This window comes from Delphinapterus leucas, chromosome 12, assembly GCF_059928025.1.
Source record: "Delphinapterus leucas isolate spDelLeu-1000000601 "Yukka" chromosome 12, BTC_Dleu_Yukka2, whole genome shotgun sequence".
In the NCBI taxonomy this organism is placed as follows: Eukaryota; Metazoa; Chordata; class Mammalia; order Artiodactyla; family Monodontidae; genus Delphinapterus; species Delphinapterus leucas.
The window spans coordinates 53,433,505-53,460,062 of NC_143140.1; the positions used below are offsets into that span (position 1 = coordinate 53,433,505).

Below are 26,558 nucleotides of genomic sequence, written 5' to 3' on the forward strand. Positions count from 1 at the left end.
TGAAATCTTGGTAAGGAGTAGTAGGAGTTTGAAGAACTTAAAAAAAGTCCCAGCTCTTCTCAGTCAGGATTCCCAGAGAGAATGTAGCCCTAATGCCCCAAGGCATCCATTGTATGTAGGGAATGGGCTCTTGTATGCATCTGGAATGGTACTAGCTAAGTGCCATCCTTGGGAGAACTGAGAAAATGGTCACTCAAATCCTTTTCTAGGGCTTCCCTGGTGGCGCAGTGGTTGAGAGTCCGCCTGCCGGGGCAGGGGACACGGGTTCGTTCTCCGGTCTGGGAGGATCCCGCATGCCGCGGAGCAGCTGGGCTTGCGCGTCCGGAGCCTATGCTCCGCGACGGGAGGGGCCACAGCAGTGAGAGGCCCGCGTACCGGAAAAAAAAAAATCCTTTTCTACAGGACTTACTTTTCTCACAGATTCCCTATTGAGAGAGGTGGGAACAGTCTCTGTGGAAGACAAGAAAGGTAGAACATTATAAAATGTAAATGGCAGGAACCAGCAGAAGTGAAAAATATTTGGGAGTAATCAAAACAGGAGAAGCATACTACCTATCTGAAAAAAAAATACAGGCATAAAAGAAAATTTTAAATGAAAGGACGTACCACATGTCTGGATAGGAATGCTAGATACTATAAATATGTCAATTCTTCCTTAAATTGATTTAGACATTTAATACTCTATTAAAATTTTGAGTGGGCAGGTCTTTTTGGAAATTAATTTGATCTAGAAGGATATATAGGAAGTAATAGTTGAGAGAAGTATAAACAAGAAGAGTCAAAAGGGACTTGTCTGGCAGATATCAAAATATTATGACACTATGATACTGACTCAAATGTAGGTAGAACAAATCTACAGCAGAAATTAGTTAACTGAAAAAGGGCCATAGTGTGTGTAATAATTTAGTGTGTGATCAAGGAGACATTACAACCAATGAAGGAAGAAATATTTTTCAGTGAATTGTCATAAGTCCTTTATGAAGGAAGATAGAGTACCAAATAAATAAATAAAATTCTTCAGGGCATAATGTTAGAAAGATATTTTTTGGAAAAATGTTTCTATACCTCATACCTTTATCAAGTTCATATAAATTATTAAATACAAAAATAATAATTAGAAGGAAACATGTATCTACCTCATTTCTGGGGGGCGGGGGCCTCAGGGAAAGACTTTCTACCATGAAAACAATTTAAGGAATTTCAAAGGAAAAAAATCAAAATGGAAATTGAAAACTCCTTTAAGTCAAAGCATCATATACAAAATCTGAAGTCAGAAGAAATACAGTAGGAAGATATTATTCCATTGTCACATGCAAATATGACAATGGGGTAATATCTTTACTATATGAAGAAATCCTATCAATTAAAAAAAATATGAAGACCTCAATAAATAGTAAAAAAAAGAGATATGAATAGACAATACGCATAAGGAAGAAAAGGCCAATAAATGCATGAAAAATGAACTACCAAATAAATTAAAATTTTAAATAATAAAATTATCAAATATTAAGAAATTACTATGAAGCTGGTGAAAGTATGGTGAGATAAGTTCTTTCATACCCTGCTGGTGAAGACAGAACAAACTTTCTGGAAAATAATTGCAAGATCTGTGTTCAAGTCTTTTAAAGTGTTCATCCTTTTTCTCCCACTAATTTCACTTTTGTATGGGTCACATATAAAGAAATAATAGAAAATGCAGAAAAAATATTATGGACAAAATTGTTATTGACTACAGTGAAAAACTGTTCAATCTAAATGACTAATAATAAAAATGATTACATAAAAACTGATAGCTAGTGGGAAGCAGCCACATAGCACAGGGAGATCAGCTTGGTGCTTTGTGACCACCTAGTGGGGTGGGATGGGGAGGGTGGGAGGGAGGGAGATGGAAGAGGGAAGAGATATGGGAATATATGTATATGTATAACTGATTCACTTTGTTATAAAGCAGAAACTAACACACCATTGTAAAGCAATTATACTCCAATAAAGATGTTAAACAAAAAAACCCACCAAAAGCTGGTATATCCATACAAGGAAATATTATTCAGCAATAAAAAGAAATAGTCTTTTTACAAAAAAAAAGATTACATAATTTATAAGACTTTTATGGGACTGAATATTATATCATTTATTAAAGGGCTCTTTTAATGACATGGAGAAATGTTAATTAGGAAGAAAAACAGGATGCAAAAACAAATATATGTTTATATGGCTTCAAAAATATGTAAAATGTGTAAAATAAAACTGGATGATAGAGGATTAATATCTATAAATACTATGCTATGCAGTATGGTAGCCACTAGCCACACTTGGCTGTTAATTACGTAAAATAAAATATTGAGTTTCTCTGCACATTATTTACATTTCAAGTGCTGGCTAGTAAATACTGTATTTGAACAGTGCAGATAATAGAACATTTTAAAAAATAGAACATTTTCATCATTACAGAAATTTCTATCAGATGGCACCATTTTAGAATATGTGATCAACTTAGTAATAAAAAGGTAACCCAATAGAAATGTAGCAAAGTATATGAACAGGCAATTCACACAAGATGAAAAAGAATGATTGATAAATAGTGTTGGTGCTCATGGTGCCCATTCTGACTGACCAGGTTCTATAACATATATTCAGTAAATATTTTGAATACTATCCCTATCCCTGCCAATAAACATATCTAATTTTTAATCAGGGAAATGCAAATTAGAACCTAAAAGTAATTATTTTACCATTACTGGAATAACAGCAATTAAAAAGTATCAAAATATGTGTTTTGAATATTGTTAAGAATATGAAGCAGAGGGACTCTCATGAATGGTAGGAGGGCAATATCTAGAAAAGTTGAAAGTTCACGCACGTTATGACTGCATTCCTAGAGAAAACTTTACACCGTGCACAATGAGGCATGTATGAGGATGTTCATTGCAGTACTGTTTATAATTTCAGAATACCAAAAAATGAAAGTCTATTATGATATAGTGGGAAAATAAATTTTTATATATTCAATACAGGAAAATACTATACTGCTTTGGAAATGAGTGAATTGTAGTTATAAGAATCAAATTAGGTTCATCTGAAATACCTAAAGTTGTATGAAAAAAGCTCAATGAATGTAGAAAGATACATACTGCATGGTACCAGTTTTAAAGCAGTAGTATATGTTATTTAAGAATATTTACATATAAGGTAAATTTTTAAAGGTTTGAATAATAATGGTATAAACCAAATCCTGAACATTAATTATTCCTTATGGGGAGGGAAGGGAATGAGATTAGGGAGGGCTACAGAGGCTGCTTTAATATTTCAAATGTCTAATATATTGGGGCTTCCCTGGTGGCACAGTGGTTGAGAGTCCGCCTGCCGAGGCAGGGGACACGGATTCGTGCCCCAGTTTGGGAAGATCCCAAGTGCCGCGGAGCGGCTGGGCCCGTGGGCCATGGCCGCTGAGCCTGCGCGTCCGGAGCCTGGCTCCGCGGCGGGAGAGGCCACAGCAGTGAGAGGCCCGCATACCGCAAAAAAAAAAAAAAGTCTAATATATTAATTGGGATGGTAAGTGCATGAGTATTTACTACTTTTTACCTATACCTTTTTTAAAGTTTTAAATAGTTCATAATATAAAAGCAAACAAAATCAACAGCAACGAAAGCAAAACAAAACATGTGGAGGAAATTAAGAGTAATTATCAGTCAGTGGTATGAATTTTGATTGTTTTAAATTTTTTATTCATAAATGTAGTGGTTCAGATTTCAAAAATGTCTTAGAGAAAGTCTCAGAATACTTTAATTCCCAGGAATAAAAAAAATAAATGAAACCTAGTTTTAATACTTTGTCCTGGTCAAAGGAAGCCTTTCTTTTCCTGTGAATCTTTTAAGTAGCTCTAGTAATGAAGTTGCCATTATTTCCTAGGGAATAAGTCCCTTGATTTCATACATTTCAACCAGGAAGTTTCCCTGATAGCTTGAGTTTCCTTCTCCTTAACATCAACCATTCATGGCCAGTTTAACAACTTTGTACCAAGATAAACAGCAAATCCTCCCTCCTTGGTATATGCTTTTCAAATATTTGTAGACTGTTATCATGCTCTCTTTTAGTCATCACTTAGCCAAACTGTGCAGCTTAAATCCTTTAATCTTTCCTCATAAATCAGACCCTCTTGTCTTCTAATCATATTGTTTCTTTTCTGTAGGTTCCTTCTTGTTTTCTTTTGGAAATAAGATTCTTAATAGTTCAACCAAGAGTAGTGAAGTCATCAGTTGAGAGAAAAAAAAAACAAAAAACAGACCTCCATAGCTGGTCTAAGATCTGGCACCTCTTTTAGTGTAATTAAAATAGAAAATCTACTAGTGGAATTAAAATGATCATATTCTAATTTTTCCCAGCTTATCAATCTCTCCTTTCTTTTTGTGTTACATGTTCTAGACAGAATATTATTATTTGATTTATACCATGTACACATTTGTTAACATATCCAAACAAATTTAATTTCTGAATTTTTTCTTTAGGCACTGTTGCCCCCTGTTGATATTCCACACGTGTTGCTAGCTTCTGTTGCACAAAACTATAATTTATCAACATGAGAGTTTTAAATAAGAATTAAAGACATATACTCTGTTCCTCAAGTGTGTTTCCATAGCACTCTAACATTTTTATTGGGTAATGCATTATTTGTAACACATGCATACACACACACACACACACACACACAGAGTTTTTAAAATAAGCATAAGATGAAAATTCACGACCTACCTCATAGCTGAAAAGAGATAAGTTCTCTGTGTGCCCTCACCCCATCACTTCCCCCTCCCTACCAGAAATTACTGCACTCCAGAATTTGTTGTTAATTACTCCTTTGTCTTTCCTTAAAGTTGATCACTTATGAATGTATACCATGAATATTAAACACTGTCGTGATGCTTACACAACAATATGAATGTACTTAGTACCACTGAACTATATATTTAAAAATGATTAAAATAGTAAATATTATGTATCATTTATTATTGCCCAGTTTGTTATCACCAATATATTATTTATTATTTAGCCTACATAAAAATGGATTCATTTTTCCCTATGACTTTCTAGTTTCGTTCAACATTAGGTTTTGTAATTCATCATTGTTAATAGATGTAGTTCTAGTACCTTTTTTGTACTGCTAATATTCCATGGTATGAAAATATCACAGCACATTTATTCATTCCAGTTTGGGAGAATTTTTTCCTTTTTGCCTGAAAAACATTATTACTCTGAATGTTGTCCAGGTGCACATGTGCAGGAGTAGAATTTCGGGTCTTAGGATATACATACTCATGTTTAACTTTACTAGTTAATATCAAGTTGTTTTCCAAAATGGTTGTATCAGTTTATGTCTCTCCAGCTGTGTGTGAGCATTCCTTTTGCTCCGCATTCTCAGGAACACTTGGCATTGAATGACATTTGAGTTTTTGCCAGTCCAATAGGTGTAAAATGGTATCTGTGGTTTTCACTTGAAAATTGTTTTTGATAACTACATCAAAATTATGAGCTTGAATATCTTTTGGGATTTTTATTGGTCAATTCTATTCTATGAAACGTTTGTTCAGATCACATAATTTTTCTATTTAAAACTTTGGTTCAAAGACTATATATTCTGGATACTAATATCCTGTAGGTTATGTGCTGTGAATTACTTCTCTCTGTTGGTGGCATGGCTCAACATTTATAGTATCTTTTGATGAAGATCATTTTAAACCTTATGATTAGCATTTTTGTATCTTTTAAAAAAATCTGTGTATAATCTAGATCATAAAAATATTTTTCTATTTATTCTTTGAACACAAGTCTTTATTTCACCTGTAATTGATTTTTTGATTGTTTTTATTGTGGCAAAATATAATTAACATAAAATTTACTATCTTGATCATTTTAAGTACACATATAGTTCAGTGGTATTAAGTACATTCATATTATTGTGCAACCATCACCACCACCTATCTCCAGAACTTTTACTCTTGCAAAACTGAAAGGCTATACATATTAAAAAATAACTCCCGATCTCCCTTTCCCCCTGGCCCTTGGAAACTAACATTCTATTTTTTGTCTCTATGATTATGACTACTCTAGGTACATCACATATGTGTAATCATACAGTATTTGTATTTCACTTAGAATAATGTCCTCAAGGTTCATCCATGTTGTAGCATATTTCAGAATTTCCTTCTTTTTTAAGGATGAATGATATTCCATTGTATGTATATACAACATTTTGATTATCCATTCATCTCTCAGTGGATATTTGGATTGCTTCTATGGTTTAGCTGTTGTGAATAATGCTGCTATGAACATGGGTGTACAAATATTTCTTTGAGACCCTGCTTTCAATTCTTTGGGAGATACACCCAGAAGAGGAATTACTGCATCATATAGTAATTATATTTTTTATGTTTTGAGGAACCATCATACTGTTTTACACAGCACTATACCATTTTACATTCCCACCAACAGTGTACAAGGGTTCCAGTTTCTCTACCTACTTGCTAATACTTGTTATGTTCTGGTTTTGGGTTTTTTTTTTTTTTAATACTAGCCATCCTAATGGGGATGAAGTGGTATCTCATTTTGATTTTGATTTGATTTTCCCTAATGATTGGTAATGTTGAACATCTTTCATGTGTTTATTGACTACTGGGATATCTTCTTTGGACAAATGTCTATTCAAGTCCTTTGTTCATTTTTGAATCAGGTTGGTTGGTTTTTTGTTAAGTTTTACAAGTTCTCTATATATTCTGAATATTAATCCCTTTTGAGATATTCAATTTGTGAATTTTTTTCTCATTTCATAAATTGCTTTTTTACTCTGTTGATAGTGTCCTTTGATGCACAAACATTTGTAATTTTTATGAAGTCCAATTTGTCTCATTTTGTTTTTGTTGCCTGTGCCTTTGGTATCATATCCAAGAAATCTTTGCCAAGTCCAATGTTGTGAAGATTTTGCCCTGTTTGTTTCTGAGTTTCTCATATTAAGTCTTATATCTGGGTCGTTGATCTATTTTGAGTTAATTTTTGTATGTGGTATTAGGTAAAGGTCTGTCTTTATTCTTTTATACATGGATGTTGAGTTTTACCAGCACCATTTGTTGAAAAGACTGTGCTTTCCCCATTGAATATTCTTGGCATCCTTGTCAAAATCTTTTGAGCATTTTTTGCAAGGGTTTATTTCTGAGCTCTCTATCCTAGTCCATTGATCTATATGCCTGTCTTTGTGTCAACACCACAGTTTTGATTGCTGTAGCTTTGTATCAATAGTAAGTTTTGAAATCAGGAAGTGTGAATCCTCCAACTTTGTCCTTTTTCAAGATTGTTTTTACTCCTTGGTGTATCTTGAGATTCCATATTAATTTAAGATGGATTTTTCTATTTGTGTGAAAAACATCATTGGGATTTTGTATTGAATCTATATAGATTGCTTTGGGTAGTTTCGGCATCTTAACAATAAGTTTTTCAATTTGTGAACACAGGATGCCTTTTCATTTATGTTTTCTTTAATTTCTTTGAGCAATGTTTTGTAGTTTTCATTGTACAAGTCTTTCACCTCCTTGGTTAAGTTAATTTTTATCTATTTTTGATGCTATTGTAAATGGAATTGTTTTCTTACTTTCTTTTTAAGATTGTTCATTGTTATATTATAGAAATGCAACTGATTTTTGTGTGTTGACTTTGTATCCTGCTACTTTGCTGAATTCATTTATCAGTTCTCACAGTTTATATGTGTGTGTGTGTGTGTGTGTGTGTAATCTTTAAAGTTTCCTACATACAAGATCGTATCATCTACAAACAGAGATCATTTTACTTCTTCCTTTCCAATTTGGATGTTTTTTTTTTTCTTATCTAATTTTTCTGGCTAGAACTTCTAGTTGAATAGAATTGGTGAAAATGAGCAGCTGTGCCTTATCCTTGTCTTAAAGGAAATGCTTTCAATCTTCCACCATTGAGTAGGATGTTTGCTGTGGGTTTTTAATATGACTTTTAATATGTTGAGGTGGTTTCCTTCTATTCTTAGTTTGTTGAGTGTTTTTATTATGAAAGGGTGTCAAACTCTTTTCTTTTAAGGGTGTCAAACTTTGTCAAGTGCATCAATTGAGATAATCATGTGTTTAATTTTTCTTCATTCTGTTGATGTGGTGTATTACATTGATTGATTTTTGTGTTCTGAACCATCTCTACATTACAGGAGTAAATCTTACTTGGTCATGTTGTATAATCCTTTTAATATCCTGCTGAATTCAGTTTGCTAGTATTTTGCTGAGGATTTTTGTGTCAATGTTCATAAGATATTTTGGTCTGTAGTTTCCTTTTCTTGAAGTGTCTTTATCTGACTTTGGTATCATGGTAATGCTGCCTTCATAGAATGAATTAAGAAGTGTTCCTTCCTCTTCAATTTTTTGGAAAACTGTAAGAAATATTGGTGTTATTTCTTCTTTATATGTTCGGTACAATTCACCAGTGAGGCCATCAGGTCCAGATCCATTCTTTTTTCAGGAGATTTTTGATTACTGATTCAATTTCCTTACTAGTTGTAGACTGATTCTGATATTCTCTTTCTTTGTGATTCAGTCTTAGTAGGATTTGTGTATCTATGAATTTATCGACTTCATCTAAGTTATCCAATTTGTTGATGTACAATTCTTCATAATACTCTTTTAAAATCCTTTTATTTCAGTAGACACGGTTATCTTTTATTTTTTGGCTTAGTCATTTGAGTCTTCTCTCTTCTTTTTTAAAGTCAGTCTGCCTATGGGTTTGTCAATTTCAATCTCTTTGAAGAACAAACTTTTGGTTTCATTGATTTTCTTTATTGTTTTTCTACTATTTCATGTATCTCTGCTCAAATTTTATTATTTCCTTCTCTCTACCCATTTGGGTTTAGTGTGTTCTTTTTCAAATTACTTAAGTTGTAAATGTAGGTTGTTGATTTGACATCTTTCTTATTTTTTCCCTTAGTACTACTTTTGCTGCATCCTGTGAGTTTTCTTGTGTCATGTTTCCATTTTCATTCATCTCTAAATATTTTTTAATTGCCTTTATGATTTTTCCTTTGATCTATTGGTTGTTTAAGAGTATGTTTAATTTTGTCAAATTTGTTAATTTTTCCAGTTTCCCTTCTGTCATCCCACTGTGATCAGAGAAGATACTTTGTATGATCTCTATCTTTTAAAATTTATTGAAATTTAATTTATGGCCAATATACATGGTGTCTCCTGGAAGATGTTATATGTTCACTTGTGAAAAATGTGTATTCTGTTGTTCAGTAGAGTGTTCTGCTTATGTCTATAGATCTAGTTGGTTTATTGTGCTGCTCAAGTCCTTTATTTCCTTACTTATCTTCAGTCTTGTTGTTCTGTGCATAACTGAGGGTGGGGTATCAACATCTCCAACTGTTATTGTAGAACTATTTCTCCCTTTAATACTGTCATTTTTTTCCTTCATATATTTTGATGGTCTGTAATAGGTGTGTAAATATTTATAATTATTATATCTTCTTGATTTATTGAAACTTTTGTTAGTATATAATGTCCTTCTTTATCTTCTATAATATTTTGTGACTTAAAGTCTATTTTATATGATATTAGAGTAGCCCCCCACCACCCCGTTTTCTTTTGGTTTCATTTGCATGGAATAGCTTTTGCCAATGTTTCACTTTCAACCTATTTGTGTCTTTGGATCTAAAGTGAGTCTCTTGTAAACAGCACAAAACTGGATAATTTTTTTTTAAAATCTATCTGCCAATGACTTTTTTTTGATTGATTGGAGAATTTAATCCATTTACATTTAAAGTAGTTACTGATAGGGAGTGACTTCCTTCTGTCATTTTGCTATTTGTTTTCTATATGCCTTAGAGCAGTTTTACTCCTCATTTCCTGCATTACTGTTCTTTTTTGTTTAGTTGATTTTTTGTAGTGAGCCATTTTAATTCCCTTCTCATTTGCTTTGCTGTACCTTATATAACTATTTTCTTATTGGTTACCATGGGGATTACATTTAACATCCTAAATTATAACACTGTAATTTGAATTTATACCAGCTTAACTTCAATAATGTACAAGATTCTGCTCCTTTACAGCTCTGTCTCTCTTTCAGTTACTGATGTCATAAAATTAGATCTTTACAAATTGTGTGTCCAAAAATGAACAATAATAGTTTTTTAAAATAATGCATTAGTCTTTAAATTTTGTAGAAAACAAAATGTGGAGTTACAAACCAAAGTTACAATAATATTAGCTTTTATACTAATAATTGTTTTTAAAAAATGTCTCTTAAATTATGTAGAAAACAGAAAGTAGACTTACAACTGTTGTTACAATAATACTAGTTTTATAATTGCCCATGTATTTTCCTTTACTGAGATCTTTATTTTTTTGTACGACTTCAAGCTACTGTCTAGTGTCCTTTCATTTTAACCCATAGGACTCCCTTCAGCATTTCCTGTAGAACAAGACTAGTAGTAACAAACTCACTCAGCTTTTATTTATCTGCAAATGTCTTGATTCCTCCTTCACTTCTGAAAAACAGTTTTGTCATGTATAGGATTTTTGGTTGACAATTTATTTCTCATAGCAGTTGGAATATGTCATTCTGGAATTCAAAGTTTCTGCTGAGAAATCCACTGATAATCTTATTGAGTATCCCTTGTAGGTGATGAGTTACTTCTCTTTTGCTTCTTTCAAGATTCTCTCTTTGTCTTTTGAAAATTTGATTATAATGTGTCTTGCTGTACATCTTTTTGAGTTCATCCTAACTGGACCTTGTTATGCTTCTTGGATGTTTATATTCATGTTTTTCACCAAACTTGGGATGTTTTGAGCCATTATTTTTTCAAATAATCTCTCTGCTCCCCCTCCTTTTCCTCTGGAATTCCCACAATGTGTATGTTGGTCTGCTTGTTAATCTCCCAAGGGTCCCTTAGATTCGGTTTACTTTTCTTACATTTTTTCTTTCTGTTTCTCAGATTCAATAATTTCCATTATCCTTTTTTCAAGTTCTCTGATTCTTTCTTCTGCCTACTCAAATATACCTTTGAATCCCTCTGATAAATTTTTAATTTACGTTATTGTACTTTTCAGCTCTAGAATTTCTTTTTAGATTTTCTATCCCTTTACTGATATTTCAACTTTATTTTAATATTTGTTATTATTTTATACAGTATCTTTTCATTGTATGTTCTTAATATTTGTTTCTTGATTTTAGAAATTCAGTTGACTTTTTCATTGATTTTGTATTCAGCAACGTTGCTGAAAATCTCTCCTGTTAACTGTAACAATTTTTGTGCAGTTTGCTTTAGTTTTCAATGTAATTAACCAACTCAGTTGCAAATAATGCTAGTTTTGTTTCTTCCTTTTCAATATTTAATCTTTCATCACTTTCTCTGGTCTTACTGCTCAGGCTATAACTCATACAATGTTGAATAAAAGATAGGACAGTAGGGAACTTTATCTTATTCGTGTTTTTTAAGAGAATGTTTATAGTATTTTACCATTGAGGATGATATTTGCTGTGGGTTTTTGATAAATATTTATTGAATGATTAAAGAGTTTTCCTCTGTTTCTAGCATGGATGAGGGGAGAGAGAAAGAGAGAGAGGGGGAGAGGGAGAAAAAGTAGTGAATGGTAGATGGATTTTAAACAAATGCTTTTTCTGCATCCATTGAGATGGTTATGTAATATATATAATTATCATTTTTTTTCATCCATTGAGATGGTTATGTAATATATATAATTATCATTTTTTTTCTGTTAATGTGATCAATTTAAACCTAAGGTGGCTATGATCACTCTTATAGATTGCTGGATTTGGTTTGCTAATATTTTGTCTGGTACTGTTTCAAGTATGATATTAAGCAAGATTGGCCTATAATTTTTCTTTCCTTTTCTGTCCTTGTCCAATTCTGGCATAAAAGTTTTTAAATGAATTGGGAAGTGGTTCTTCTTTTTCACTGTATGGAAAAAATCTTTTCAGTTTGAAATGATTTGTTTCCTGAATGTTTGAGAAAATTCATCTGTTAAATCTCCTGGGCCAGTTTTTTTTTTTCTTTGTAGAAAGATTTTTGATTACTAATTATATTTGTTTCATGGAAATGAGACTATTCTCATATTCCTAACTTTAATACACCATGTACATTATGTATTGTCATTTTTGGTTTCTATTTCTTTGTCTCTCTTTTCCAATCTCACCAAATTATGCTAAATTAAATATGATATTCCAACCAAGAGAAAAGGTATAAGAAAAAGGTGTAAGCTTTCCTAAAGTTAGAATTTAAGTGCATTTTTTAATGTTTATCAAATGTTATTTTCATATTTTGCCATATCACTTCCTTCCAGATTAAATTCTTTATTTTCTTGCATTTTATTATTTTTCCCTATTCATTGACAATACCATTCTTTGTCGGCACAATGATAATTGATGCTCATAAATGACAACCCAAAGCAATTAAAAATCTTTGAAGCATATCTTGAATTAAGACTGATTTAATTTGTATCAACTATGCTATTATCTCAGTTTATGATATTTATGTAGTAGTTCTTTATTAATTTCTTAAAAATTATTTAATCAGATTAATCCTTTTCTATCCATACTTGAAAATAAAGATTAACAAGGCTAAAAACTAAAACCTAACCTGAAAGTAATGAAATTCTACTGCACTTTTAGTATAAAATTTGTGTGAAAGTATATATCAAATCAGTCAATAAGAAATTGGTGTTTAAGGACTCAAAAGTCCCCCCAACTTCTTTCTGATTTATCATGATAATTCCGTAAGAGTCTACAAATGTTGGGAATGATAAGACAGGGTAGGGACCCAATCTACCTATGTAAGTAATAAAGCTTTTGTCTAGTAAACATCTTCAGTATGACAAAGACACACAAAGAAACACAAAAACTCGAGAAGCAAATGTAGGAAAACTATGAGAAAGAATGAAATTTGGTCCTTGCCAGGAACACTTTACTTCCTTTACCATATTCACAATTTTATTCTTTGCAAAACTTTTTACTAGAATCCAATTTGTTAAAGTTTTGTTTGTGGAGAAGAACAATCAGTTGTGACCTGGGAGACTGATTCGCTAAGGCTCTGGTTCTGTCATGAATATGCGTTCTCTCTTTGTGTGTGTGTTTCTTGTAGGTACATTAGCACTGCAGTATTATATGTTACTTATTTGTCATTTTTTCTAATTTTCTGAAAACTACCACAGGTATGCTTTCCCCAAAGGCTTCAAAAGAAGAATAAATATCTGAATTTGGCAGGGGGAAGAAGATTGAGATGGGAAAATCCAGAGTACTAGTTTGGGACTCCAATTACAATTTTACCATTAATTATCTCTGAGGTTGGATAAATTAATTAACTTATTATCATCTCATTTATTTAATCCATAAATGATTTGGTAATCCATAAGTAAATTTGGCAATTTCTGATCCTTTCATATTAAAATAATTTCAGTAGTCTAAAAATAGATCTTTCAAAACTTATGTCACTAACAAATGTAAACTTGTGAACTAAAATTAAATTTCTAAAAGTTGTGAAAAATGGCAAGTGTCTAAAACTAAAATCCAAAGTATAAGAAAAATATCCAGACTGTGAAACTATTTATGATTTGGCAACAGTAATTCTGCTGAAATGTCTAATTTATTCAGTTATTTGATCTAATAAACAGTTACCCAAATCTCCTAACTTGTCATGGTTTGCAGGATGAAAAAGAATGAAATTTTGTAAGGTTCTATTTTGTTAGAATTGTATTTTGGAGCCAAACAATTGATAATGATTTATTTCTTTTCATTTTTCTAAATTATAGGGTGGCTTCACTCGTAAATATTCGCTTAGCTCAAAAACTGGAACACTTCTTCCAGAATTCCCCAGTGCTCAACACCTTGTGTACCAAGGATGCATTTCTAAGGACAAGGTATCAATTAAAGATACTTCTCTATTGATTTTCTGATATGTTGGTTCCATATCTCAATTTACTGGGAATCTCATGGCACTCGCAGGAAATAGAAATCTACATAATTAAACATAATTGACTGATTTATAGGAGGGACAAACATTTACTAACATCGATTAAAGACTTTCCAATTAATTATTTACCATCTCCATGATAGTACATAATCAGAAGGTGGTAAAATAAACCGTAAAGGCTAGAGATTATTTTTATTTAAAACTCAGTATCAAGGAAGGAAATACTAGAATGTGTCTATCACATGCAATTTCTTTAATTATAAGCGTTATATTTTCTATATTTTCTAGTTCTATTTAATTTCAGTAACTGGTCATCAAGCACTTCTCTAGGACAGAATTTGTTCCTAGCACTGAGGGGGAAATGCCTAGATGAATGCAAGGACCCCACTCGAAGATTCCAAAGATTCCTCTCCATTGTAAAACTGTGCTCTGTTGCAAAATTTGTTGAAAATTAAGGTAGAAACAGTTTCATAAAATTCAGTTTATAAATAAACTTTCAGTGCTTATGTAGTAAAGTCTAAAGCTAAATCCTCCTCTATTTCTGAACTTCTAGAGTCATTTGCTGGCTATCTGCTGACTAATAGTAGGATCCATTATTAAATCAGGGCATAAAATTTCTACATTCTTCTTTCAATTAACGTTCATTTTTTATTAGCATTTGAGGAAAACATCTTTCATAGTAAGTTTAAGTCAGTTCATATTTTGAGGTGCAAAGATAGAGGAATATGATTAACAATGTCCACCTGTATTACTTTAGTAATGGGCTTTTGTAGAAACTAGAAATAAAAATGACACATTGATAAAAAGGTCTATTGATAGATAAGTAGAGATGCACAGCAACTTCCAGTGTTCATTCTAATGACAGACTTACTCTCCCAGTTAAGAACAGGCAAAATATAGAAGATAATTCTCAGATGCTGATTCAAGTCTCCTGGAGTATGTCCACTTCCTACTATTCTCCTCTCCCATCACATTCCTCAAGGTTATCACATCATTTTGTTAACCATATAGAAATAATGTGTGATATTATGACTTAAGATTTGAGACACCTCCAGTAGGTGTTAACATGTGGCAACTTGTGGGGGAACTTGTGAAAGTCTGTGGGACCTCGGGGAACACAGTTCTTTGGGGGAGGGTATTGTTGGCTCACCTTTGTGGAGAGGATAGCTTACGTACAAACATATCAAGAAGATGTTTACTGTGTAAATATACCAGGTGAGGAGGGTAGATGGAGACAGTAACAAAGAAAAAAAAAGAGAAGTGAAGAATACATTCCAATAGTTTATTTCAGCTTCTCTGCTAGCTTCCAAGGACTTCCTTACCTGCCAACTTGAAAACTGGTCTGTAGGTCATTTCTCATTCAGTATTCAAGACACTTAAACCCTGGTTTCTAAATTCATTCCCAGTCGTCCCCATCATGAGCTCCAGGGACTAATACTCTTTGTCCCTTGAGGACATCTGGGCCCTGCCTTTTACCTTCTTAGCCAGTAGTCAGGTTCCCCAGGTAAGTTGTCAGTTTAGAAGGATGGGTGGGGCTGAAGCTAAGCACTTTAAGTACCTACTTTCTTGAGGCAGGAAGGATGGAGACTTCCTAGGGAGAAGCTGACCCCAGTGCGGGGTGCTGGCTGAAGCTGAGAGGCCTGCTTTCTGCCCCCATCACAGTGTCACTCAGGGCAGTTGCCACCCTTCCCCCACTTGCTCACTGACCTTACTAGAGCTAAGCCTTGCCTCTGCTCCTACTCTCTGTAATGTGGTGTCTATTCTCAGAAAATTGAGCAAAAGTATGTTTATAAAGACTGCAAAGTATGCTACAGTGAAAATTTATTGTCCTAAGACTATGTAAATATTAAATAAAATATCAGTTATAAGATTTAAATTTTTTGATGATTTGTGTATAGGAGAAAAAATTTTGACACAAATAAATGGAAATACTTGTGAAGATAAAAGTTTACTTGTACTTTAGTAGGTCTCAGGGATCAAAGGGTTAATTTTGGACAAGAATTATGAATTCCTTTCTATCTTTCATGCTGTCCTTATCCTCATTTTAGAAATATGTCTTGGCAACCTATCTAAAAATATAAAATCGTTGCTTAAAGTAAAGAGCATGTCTCATTTGCATCAGTGGTGACATGTCCTGCCAGAGGTGTGTAGTCGGCATACCTCCTTGGAAGTAGATTGGTAATCTGCATGTCATCGTTATACAGCTTTGCGCTAAACCACAAAGATATGTGCTGTCGCTGGGCTGCAGGGACAAAGGTTGGAGAGCAAAGAGTAGGGGTAGGACACCCCCGTCATCATGACTACCCTAGATACTATGAAGGTAAAAATAGCTAACAACTGTAAGTTTCTTAACATGAATTATGGATTACTCCAACCACTTTCACGTGTTAACTTATTTAGTCCTCATAACAACCTGACTAGATATTTACTGTTATTATGATCTCCATTTTATAGATGAAGAAATTAAAACACATAAATGTCAAGTAGTTTGCCCAGTATCACGTAGCAGATTAGAGCTAGCATTCAAATCCAGGTATCCTGCAGGAAAAGCTCACACCTCTAACCTCTAAGCCTGTTCCAGTTCCCATAGAACACACAACCTGTAACAGGTAGGAATATTTCTAGCTTATGAAATAAAGATGTTTTGAATATGAATATTGTTAGTTTGCCAGAATATTATCAAGTTCTAATCCATCGCATATTTTAAAATATGTTTAAAACTTTCTATCTCTGTAATACAAACATCAGTGTAACATGGAAATAAAGAATTTTCATAACAGACATTTAATGTTCAAATCTTTTTTTGGTCAGCAAGTCATTTGATATTATTACTAATTTTAGGTAATGTGGTAAAGTCTTATACTTCATACCAGGAAAATTGTTCCATGTGCGTCATATCTCATTTAATCTTCTTTAACACCTTATGAGTGATATGTTATTACTACCTTACTTGAAGATATAAAGCTTGGGGTCAGAGACAAAGCAACCCGTGCAAAACAGTGCAGTGGAGCTGACGCTCAGTGTTAGCTGACTCCACAGGAAACCACTGCACCACACTACCCAAGCACCTACTTAATAAAACTGTGTGAAGATTTGATGTATTTTACCATTTTACATTTATTTCTCCAATCAAAGGTAATTTTTTTATTAAGCAGAAAACTACAATGTTGCTTTGGCCCATAGTTTCCTGAACAATCAGCTTTTTCATCATTCTTATCACACTGTCCTGCAGTTGTCCATTTGCTTGCCTTTCTCCCTTCACAAGGCAGTGTGCCCCTTAAAATAAGAATTGTGCCTTTATTTTTGGTTCCTCGGATTGAGCACAATGCTTGGTACATAGCATGAACTTTAAAAATGTGTTTGAATATATGAACAAATGAATGCATGAACAAAATGAAGGCAGCACTGAAAGGGTGCTTTTGTTAAGATTTTTCTTCCTTGAAATAGGTTGATACCCTAATAATGATGTACAAAACTCACTGCCAGTGCATCCTGGACAATGCAATAAACGGAAACTTTGAGGAGGTAAGAGTGACAAAGAATGCTTTGCTGACTATATTATGTAAACGTTCTTGTCCTGTTCTTCATATGAGTTCATGTTAAGGAAAATGTTAATATTAATGTACATACGCTTTGCTCTCAACTAGATCCAGCATTTCTTATTACACTTTTGGCAAGGAATGCCTGATCATCTTCTTCCCCTGCTTGAAAACCCTGTTATCATTGACATTTTCTGTGTTTGTGACTCAATTCTTTATAAGGTAAGCTCCTTAGGATGTCAAACATGAACCATATATTTCTTTAGAAAACATTCCATCTAAATTTTTGCCATATATTTTCAATAAATTTGTTATTCCTGGCTGGAGATACACTATTAATTATTTTTCTGATGAGAAAGCAAGCAGTTTAATAGTGTATATTTAATAGTGAATGTATTTTAATATAAATTTTCATTAAGTAAAACAAAATCAGTTTCTGTTTACAGCTAAGAATGATTCTAAATATGACATACTTCCATAAAAACTTAGTTAATTTTTATGAACTGTTTAAGGTGTTTTCAGAGTAAATAACTTAGTGGCTTTTTCACAGTATCAGTGTTTTGGGGAAAGCAGAATTAAGCACTCTTATGGGACTAATAACTTGAAAAATTTGGAAATCTCTAGCGTTAATGCATTAATGACCAATTCTGTTCTTAAGCCAAATAAGAGTCCCTAAGTGTCTACAGAAGGATCACGAGGATATAGTAAACAGATAGGAGCTTGTTGGCCATCTAGCCCGCCATTCAGCGGGGAAGAGGGTGAAGCTAATTCCCCCAACAGTCTGTTCCCTAGTTAGAGCAGACACAGGTCCAAGCTGAGGAAGAAAACTGTACTGCAATCTGGGTATTTTAAAGTGAGTTTGTCTACATTAACCTCCTAAATTGTCAGAAGGAAAAACAAAAGCTTTCCTTTTAGAACATAATTTGAGTAAGCAAGAAAACCCAAGCTGGAGTCCTGTTAAGTATTTAGGAAGTAAAATCCTTCTAAGTTAGTTGCTGCTGTTTCGTTCTCAACTTTGCAGAGAAGTGAAGCAGAAGCTAGATAAACTCAGTCCAGAAGCAACTTTGCACATCAAGAACTGTAGGTAGGCTTGAACCAGGAGGAGGGAGCCCATATTTCCATCCTCTGTTCCGTTCTTCCTCATCGCAGTATAAGAAAATAGAGTCTCTACCTTTAGTTCAAGCTAAAGCTGAAGAAGGACAAAGGAGAGCAAGGATTGTCTTATTTTTCTGGGTCAAATAAGAATATCATCATTTAGAGAGAAAGGGTTTAGTTTGCACTAACAGATTGTCTGAAGTGTTTAAGACATGAGGAAGTAACCAGAAAGGGGAAAGAAGGTGGTTCTAAGAGTAGGTACAAGAAAAGACCTGGACTCGTGCACACACATTTACCAGCATCAAGGTAAAGCTGTTTTGGACTGTCATTCAACACCTCCAAGAAATATTCTTAAAGCATAACTTCCCCCCCCGACAAATGGTCTATTTCTTTGAGTCCAACACAAAAGTCCAGAGTTTAAGTACCGTTATGTGCACAAAGTTTTTCCTCCTCCTGGTGGACCCAGGGAGGCACAGTGAGCACTGTAAATAGAGCAGTGTAATATGAACTTCTGTAAGATCTTCATCCCATCCCTAGAAAGTGGTCAGCTTTTAGTCCATAAACCTGTACATGATTGCCAAGGCCAGTTCATTGGTAACTAGCATACTGGGCATATACAATACTGTCTCTTGTTTTAGTGTTTCATATACACGGACTATATGTGCATTTTGCTGGTAAGCTGCACAGGCCTTTGTAGATGAGTATCTACTCACGTGTTGAAATATCTTTGAAATATCCAAGAGGACCTCTTGGTTCTCTTCTCCAGGCTGGCACACTCAGTTTATGAGCCAGCCTAAGGGATCTGTGCTGTTCATATCCTATCTGGTTCCCCATCTCCTTTATTTATCATAGTTTTGCCTGAGCTGGGATCAGTCAGCACTAATTTTTTCTTTTTTTCTTTTTACTAGTTCTCATCAAGGTCCTACTCACCCTATCACCCACATTTACGGTTCAGTCTAGCCCTTTATTTCCAGTGTTCTTTATGTTCCAATAATTAGCTCTCTGTACCTGCTACATTCGTGTCACCTGCTTAACTAGCACTGCAGTGCTTCTATATACCCCCGCTCCTCTTGCCTTTTACACACACACACACACACACACACACACACACACACACACAGAGCTTACATATATACATGCATTTTAGAGATAAAAGTATAACTTTCAGAAATGAGTTAACATATTATTCTCTAGAAAGCTAGGAATAAAAAGTAATTGACAAAGAGTAAATGTGTTTCTATAGAAATATTAAGGATTTATGTTAACTCTCTTTTGCTGTGATTAAGGTTCTAACAGATGTACTCATTCCTGCAACAATGCAAGAAATGCCTGAAAGGTAGGTTCAGTCAATAAAATATGATAGTTGCTTGTATAGGGTTTAACCTTATACATTATAGTAAAGCAAAACATTAAGTAGAAATTCATTCATTTACCAATATTATTTTCCTATTCCTGCCCCTTTGTATGAGCTATAAGAGATGTGCCTCAATTTTTATATTCAAACCTCAATGAACAAAATTGATGGAACAATCCTGAAATCCCTTTAATTTGAGAGCTGCTCACGTGAAAAATAAATATTTAAGTGTAGTTGACCTTTAGGTTACTGAGGAAGCTCTTCAATGGAAACTGGCTAGAGGGAGATGAATGGGGATAATTGATGGAAAATAATCACAATAATAAAACTATAAGGAAAATTATTTTATATTCATTATAACTTTGGTCTTAATTGCCAAAATTAGAAAGTAGCATAATGGAATTACCACCTTCTTTTAACAAAGGAATAAGATCTCAAATTGAAATGATGCCTGAAGATTTTTCACAAAGTCTTTTCCTATTGTTCTGATGTGAGAACAATAGGGACTTGAAAAAAAAGCCGATTTTTAAAAAACGAATTCTAGTAATGAAATTTATTTTAGTATTTTGGGGCACAAATACATATAGGGTGAGCATAGTTGGTTCTCAATAAATACATGATGATTGATAAAACAATCTTTATTTTTGATTTACCTTTTCCTCTAGACTGGTTTATTTATTTAAATAATAATTGATATTGGCCTGGTCAATAGTTTCTTTTAATTATTAATACGTTGTCTTTAAACATCTAGCCTGAGCTCTGAATTAGGTACACTTAACACTTCTGTGTCACAGCAAAATGGCTATGCTTACATAGTGACAGGCATTCAGCCGTGTAACTAATAGTAATAATAGCTGACTTTTATTAAACACAGTGTGGGATTTGAGACTTACATAAATTATTTCACTTAGCCTGAGAAGTACTATTTATGTATTTATCTCTTAAGTATGCAAGTAGTTCATATTCATTTAGAAAATGAAAAACATGCATAAATGCATTTAAAAAATCACTCATATAAAATAAAACTAAAAAAATCACTCATTGTCTTACCACATTTTTAATGTCTTAGGTTATTATTGTATCTCACAGACCTTTTTCTAGGAATGTTAAAAATGGAATTATAGTACACATACTATTGCAGTATACTATGAAAATCTTTCCATATCAACAAATATAGATTAGCATTTTTTAAATGATTGATTGCAGAGAAATCCAGCATCTGAAAAATACTATACTTTATTTAACCAATTCCTTATCATTGAACAATTGGATTATTTTAAAACAACTTGTCAGACTATTCTAAAGTAACTGTTATGATCCAAATTCACAAAGAGGAACCTGGGAGTACAAAGAAATTAATTTGCCCAGAGTCACCTGATTTTTAAGAAGCAGAACCTAGATTTTAATTGAGGTCTGTTTAACTCCAAACTCTGCCTAATTTTTTCCTGTACTATGTCACTGCTCCCCAACATATGCCCCATCCTAAATATATTTAGATCTGTTTTGTTGAGATATAATATGTAGATTGTTGATGGATTTATAAATTTTTGTATGTTTTCATAATATATACACAACCAACCTTTGCAATTTTCTAAATGGGGTCCTCTAGTTAGTATGTTTGTAGTAATTTGTTCTACAGTTATATTTGGATTATAAGAATATGTTACTAGAAACAAATATTAAATACCTGAAATGGCATTATGATCCCTATGCGTGTCTCTCAGTAGCCAAAATATGCAAAATCAAGTGCACACTTACCTTTTCCCAGAAATATTTTATAGAAAATGATTGAATTATGAATTAATATTAATAATGAAGTATGTCTTATTGATCACTTTCTGCCTGCCAAGTTTTAACCTGAACACTTTCTATGAATTATTTCATGTAATCCTCATAATAATCCTGTGACATGGATACTATTCTTTCTTTTTTTTTATTTTTATTTTTTTGATGTGGACCATTTTTAAAGTCTTTATTGAACTTGTTACAATATTGCTTCTGTTTTATGTTTTGGTTTTTTGGCCACAAGGCATGTGGGATCTTAGCTCCCCGACCAGGGATTGAACCCGCAGCCCCTGCACTGGAAGGAGAAGTCTTAACCACTGGACTGCCAGGGAATTCCCTGGATACCATTCTTATTCCTATTAACAGATGAGGAAATTGGACCTTCAGGAGACTGAGTATTTTGACCAAGATGATAAATGGCAGACCTAGGCTGACTTCAGTCATGTTCTTGGAATCAAAGAGTAATAATATACCTCCATTAAACTGCATTTATTTAATGCATTTTGAACTACTTAGCATTTAATAGAGTTTTTTTGTTCTTTGGGGGTTTTTGTAGCTTATTAGCAGACATAAGAAATTTTGCTAAAAATTGGGAACAATGGGTTGTTTCATCCTTGGAAAATTTGCCAGAAGCTCTAACTGACAAGAAAATACCTATTGTGCGAAGATTTGTATCATCTCTGAAACGACAGACATCTTTCTTACATCTTGCACAGGTACGTTGGTAAGCTGAGGGTATTTGAATCACCAAATAAAAAATGAATCAACTGATAGCAAAGATTGGGGAACTTTCAGAGATTGGAGACTAAGTAGACAGCAATTAAATGCAACATGAGAGCCTAGAGTGAATGCTAGAACAGAAAAAGGACATTAGTGGGAAAACTGATGAAATTCGGTAGTTTAGTTTAGTTAGTTTAGTTACTAATATTGTACCAGCGTTACTAGTATTGTACCTGATTTTGATAATATACAATGGTTATGTAAGATGATGACATTAGGAGAAGCTGGATAGAGAGTATGTGAAAATACTCTGCACTACTTTTGCAACTTTTTTGTAAATTTTAAATTATTTCAAAATAGAAAGTAAAAAAAGAAAAAGAAAACCTTTTGAATGAAACGTAAAATGTAAAACTCTTTTTTGCCAGATGAATTCAATTAATAAATGAATCCAATTAATAAAATTAATAGGTTATGGGGAATGAGCCCGTGTGATGTTGTGAAACCCACAACACATTTTAAACTATCTCTAACTTAGTTCTCTTAAATAGGGAGAAAAAAGTAATTCTTAAATTAGAGTTACATGTTTGTATATTGTTAAAATATACTTGCCCTCTCCTCAAATGATCCTTTGCTTTATGAAGGTTTCTAGACCCCTGAATTTTGAAAGACTAGCTTGGGATAGTTCCAGATAAGAAATTTAACGTTGTGAAATTCTTATTTTATGACCACAGGTAAAAAAAATTATTTTCTTATTCCGAACATAGTTTTCAAACCTTTAACAGAGATGATCATGAATCTCAGCTACTGCTTTTAGTTTTAAAATAAAAAAAGAGTTATTTATGATACTTTTCTCTCAAGGAACTATTTCTCTAGAAGCTAAAATTTTCTTTTGATGGAGGATCAGTGATATAATTTACTGTGTTTTTTACTTTCTTTATGGAGATTGCCAGACCAGCTCTCTTTGACCAGCATGTCGTGAATTCTATGGTATCTGACATTGAAAAGGTTGACTTGAATAGTATTGGATCTCAGGCCCTTCTCACCATTTCGGGCAGCACAGACACTGAATCTGATATCTACACTGAATGTAAGTCTTCTCTTTTTGTTTAGGGCAGGGTCTCCCAACCTCAGCACTATCGATGTCTTGGGCCGGATACCTACCTCTTTGATAGGACAGTGGGGCTGTCCTGTGTATTGAAGGATGTTTAGCAGCATCCCGGGCTGCTATCCCCTACATGCCAGTAGCAGTCTCCTCCGAGTTGTGACAACCAAATATGTTTCCAGACATTCCCAAATGTCCCCTTGGACTACAAAATCATATCTGTTTGAGAAACTCTGGTTTAGAGAAATACTTTTAAGTTTAAAAATTGGTCTCTTTTTTAAAACAGTTGTACTTACTGATTGTGAAAAACCTGGAAAATATTAAGAGAAAAATAAAAGTCATCTATAATCTCATTGCCTAGAAATAATCCATATAGAAAAAACCTGGGAATAATCAAAACAGTTTTGAGTTTTGTGAGTTTTCTTCCATTTTTATATTACACGCATATGCAGTTCCATGCGTTTTGTACTCTTGGCATCATATGGTGTATAATGAACACCAAAATGATATCTCAATGCAATACTGTTTTTCAAAGCTGAAATGCCCTGCTTAGGTTTGGACAATCTGACAGAATTTACCAAGCCAGTACGTGTGGCCAGTTCCATTTCCCAGGGATAACAACCCACTATTTCTCCCATCATTTCTCTCTGAAAACACCAAAAAATGCAGCCTCCTATAGGCTACAGCACACTGCTCTCTGGGGATAGTCTAACCTCAGTCCTGCTTTCTGTTTCTTAACATAAAATTATATTACCCTTTGGGATTCAGTAAACCTCAAACTCTTTAATAAAATGATAATCCTTAACTGCCCCTTTAACGTTTACATGATAAAAGATTATTTATTTAAGTGGCTCAATTCTGCAGGGCAGAATTTAATTTTTGCTAAAGATAAAGGATATTTCAGAAAGCAGGAAATCAACAAGTCTAGCTTAGTTCAGTCATTACGTTTCAACTAATCTGTTGCATTTAATGAAAGCATTGTATTCAAAATGAATAATCATCTCTACTGACAATTCTTCCCTAGTATATAAACCTGCATTTTAATATATACCAAAACATATACACTTCTGATTAAAATTTTGAAGAGTAAAGAACTAAGGAATTTTTGTTAGTTTCCAGGATATGAAAATAACTTCTTTAACACATTTAATGTAATCTACCTGTCTTGCCCTTTTATTCTATAAAATTATTAATGATTTCTACTTTTAGGTTTCCTCTTGGGTTCAAAGTAGTGTGCAATATTCTGCTTTTTTTTTTTTTCCTTTTTACATGGTAGATGACTCTATCACAGTGTTCCAAGAACTGAAAGATCTCCTTAAGAAGAATGCCACTGTGGAGGCTTTTATTGAATGGTTGGATACTGTGGTAGAGCAGAGAGTTATTAAGGTATTTTTCAATGACATATTCAGAAAATAAAATTTTGTTAATAGTAAATGCTAAACTGGCTGTAATTTCTTGAATCGTGGGGGATGGTGATAGGCTGTGTGTAATAATACTTTGAAAAGCTTTTGAAACCCTAGCAATAAGGGAAGTCAAATATCAAGATTAGAAATATGGCAGATTTGAGAGCACTGGGCACAGTTGCAATTCTATTTGTCGTTTTTTGACAGACTACAAGACACTATTCCTTCCCTATCGGTCAATAAGTTTACAGCTGTGTAACATCAGTAGTGAAAGATAAGCTTAGAAACTGGAAAGAGCTGGCCCTTTTCTTAAAAAGCACGTTTTCACAAAAGCTGACAGAAGATATGGTTTTAAGTATTTGCATTTTTTAATTCCAGGAGCTCAGTATTATGTGTTTTCATGTGGTTTCTTCAACTCTTTCAGTTAACCTTCAAGTCATCCATCATGAAACAAGGCCATAAGAACAAATATATCCATCACCAGTTGGTGTTAGCCATTCCATATCAAGGAAACTAGTTATAGTGTAGGGACTTTTTTCTCCTGGAAGGAAAACAGATTATCATTCAGGACCAGAGAAGTCAGAGTTAATCATTCACAGAAATATATAACCCTGCCTTCACACTTCACCTTCGGCTTTTTTTAAAGCTCTGTCAAAGGAAAATTAAGAGAGAAAATATTTTGTAAATTATTTCATTTCGTTGTCCAATTTACTAGGTAACAAAACCATATAGAATAAAGACCTATTAACCTGAAAAATGATGGCAAAGCCAGATGAAAATTAAAATCCCTAGACACATCATTTTATTTGATAAAATAAATGGCATGCCCTGTCAATCTGTCCATTTGTCAGTTTTTCTACCTCTTGATCTTACGTAGGAAGCATGTAATAATGAAATGACAGATTCTATAGTTTCATTTTGTTCCTTTACTTTTAGACCAGCAAACAAAATGGAAGATCATTAAAGAAGAGGGCTCAAGACTTTCTGCTAAAGTGGAGCTTTTTTGGTGCTCGAGTAATGCATAATCTCACCTTGAACAATGCATCTAGCTTTGGTATCTTATGCGCTTTATAAAACTCTTCTTAGATGAATTACATCATTCATTCCTCAGTCACATTTCCTATCAATTTTTAAGCATGTGGCACTGTCATTTCTCAAATTGGACTCTTGAGCCAGTAGAGAATGGTCGGTTTTAGCCTGGGTTTTGTAGTCAGACCACTTGCAGAGTTAAATCCTAACACTGCTTCTCTTTGGCTTGGCTTAACCCAAGTTAGGCTGCTCATTGTAGAAATGGGAGAATATTTCTTTCATTGGGTTATGTAGGCACTTGAGTGACGTGATATGTATAAAAATACAGTGCTTATATAAATTTTCTTTGTTAAACAAGCAAATAAACAATAATTAATACATTATTTTCCAAAACCGCTATTCATTGAAATATGGCAAATGTTTGCATCTTTTCCAGGAACCTACCCTCATAGTTGTATTCCAAGCATCAAAGACCAGCTTAGAAGACATGCTGTCATATGTTTTTGAACCATCTATCCTGACCTATACAACTTATGAAAAAATTGAGTCGTTA

At 33.4% G+C, this 26,558-nt stretch overlaps 1 protein-coding gene across 1 annotated transcript in view; it reads left to right on the forward strand.

The window, feature by feature from the left end:
* Nucleotides 1-26,558, forward strand: part of RFX6 (regulatory factor X6) — a 56,048-nt gene that overhangs the window by 21,153 nt on the left and 8,337 nt on the right. Inside the window, exons 7-14 of the mRNA XM_022555069.3 lie at nt 13,818-13,925; nt 17,426-17,503; nt 17,626-17,739; nt 19,899-19,948; nt 22,308-22,467; nt 23,414-23,558; nt 24,850-24,959; nt 25,913-26,030. Of these exons, the coding sequence (XP_022410777.1) occupies nt 13,818-13,925; nt 17,426-17,503; nt 17,626-17,739; nt 19,899-19,948; nt 22,308-22,467; nt 23,414-23,558; nt 24,850-24,959; nt 25,913-26,030 (883 nt within the window). The remainder of the gene's footprint in view (nt 1-13,817; nt 13,926-17,425; nt 17,504-17,625; nt 17,740-19,898; nt 19,949-22,307; nt 22,468-23,413; nt 23,559-24,849; nt 24,960-25,912; nt 26,031-26,558) is intronic.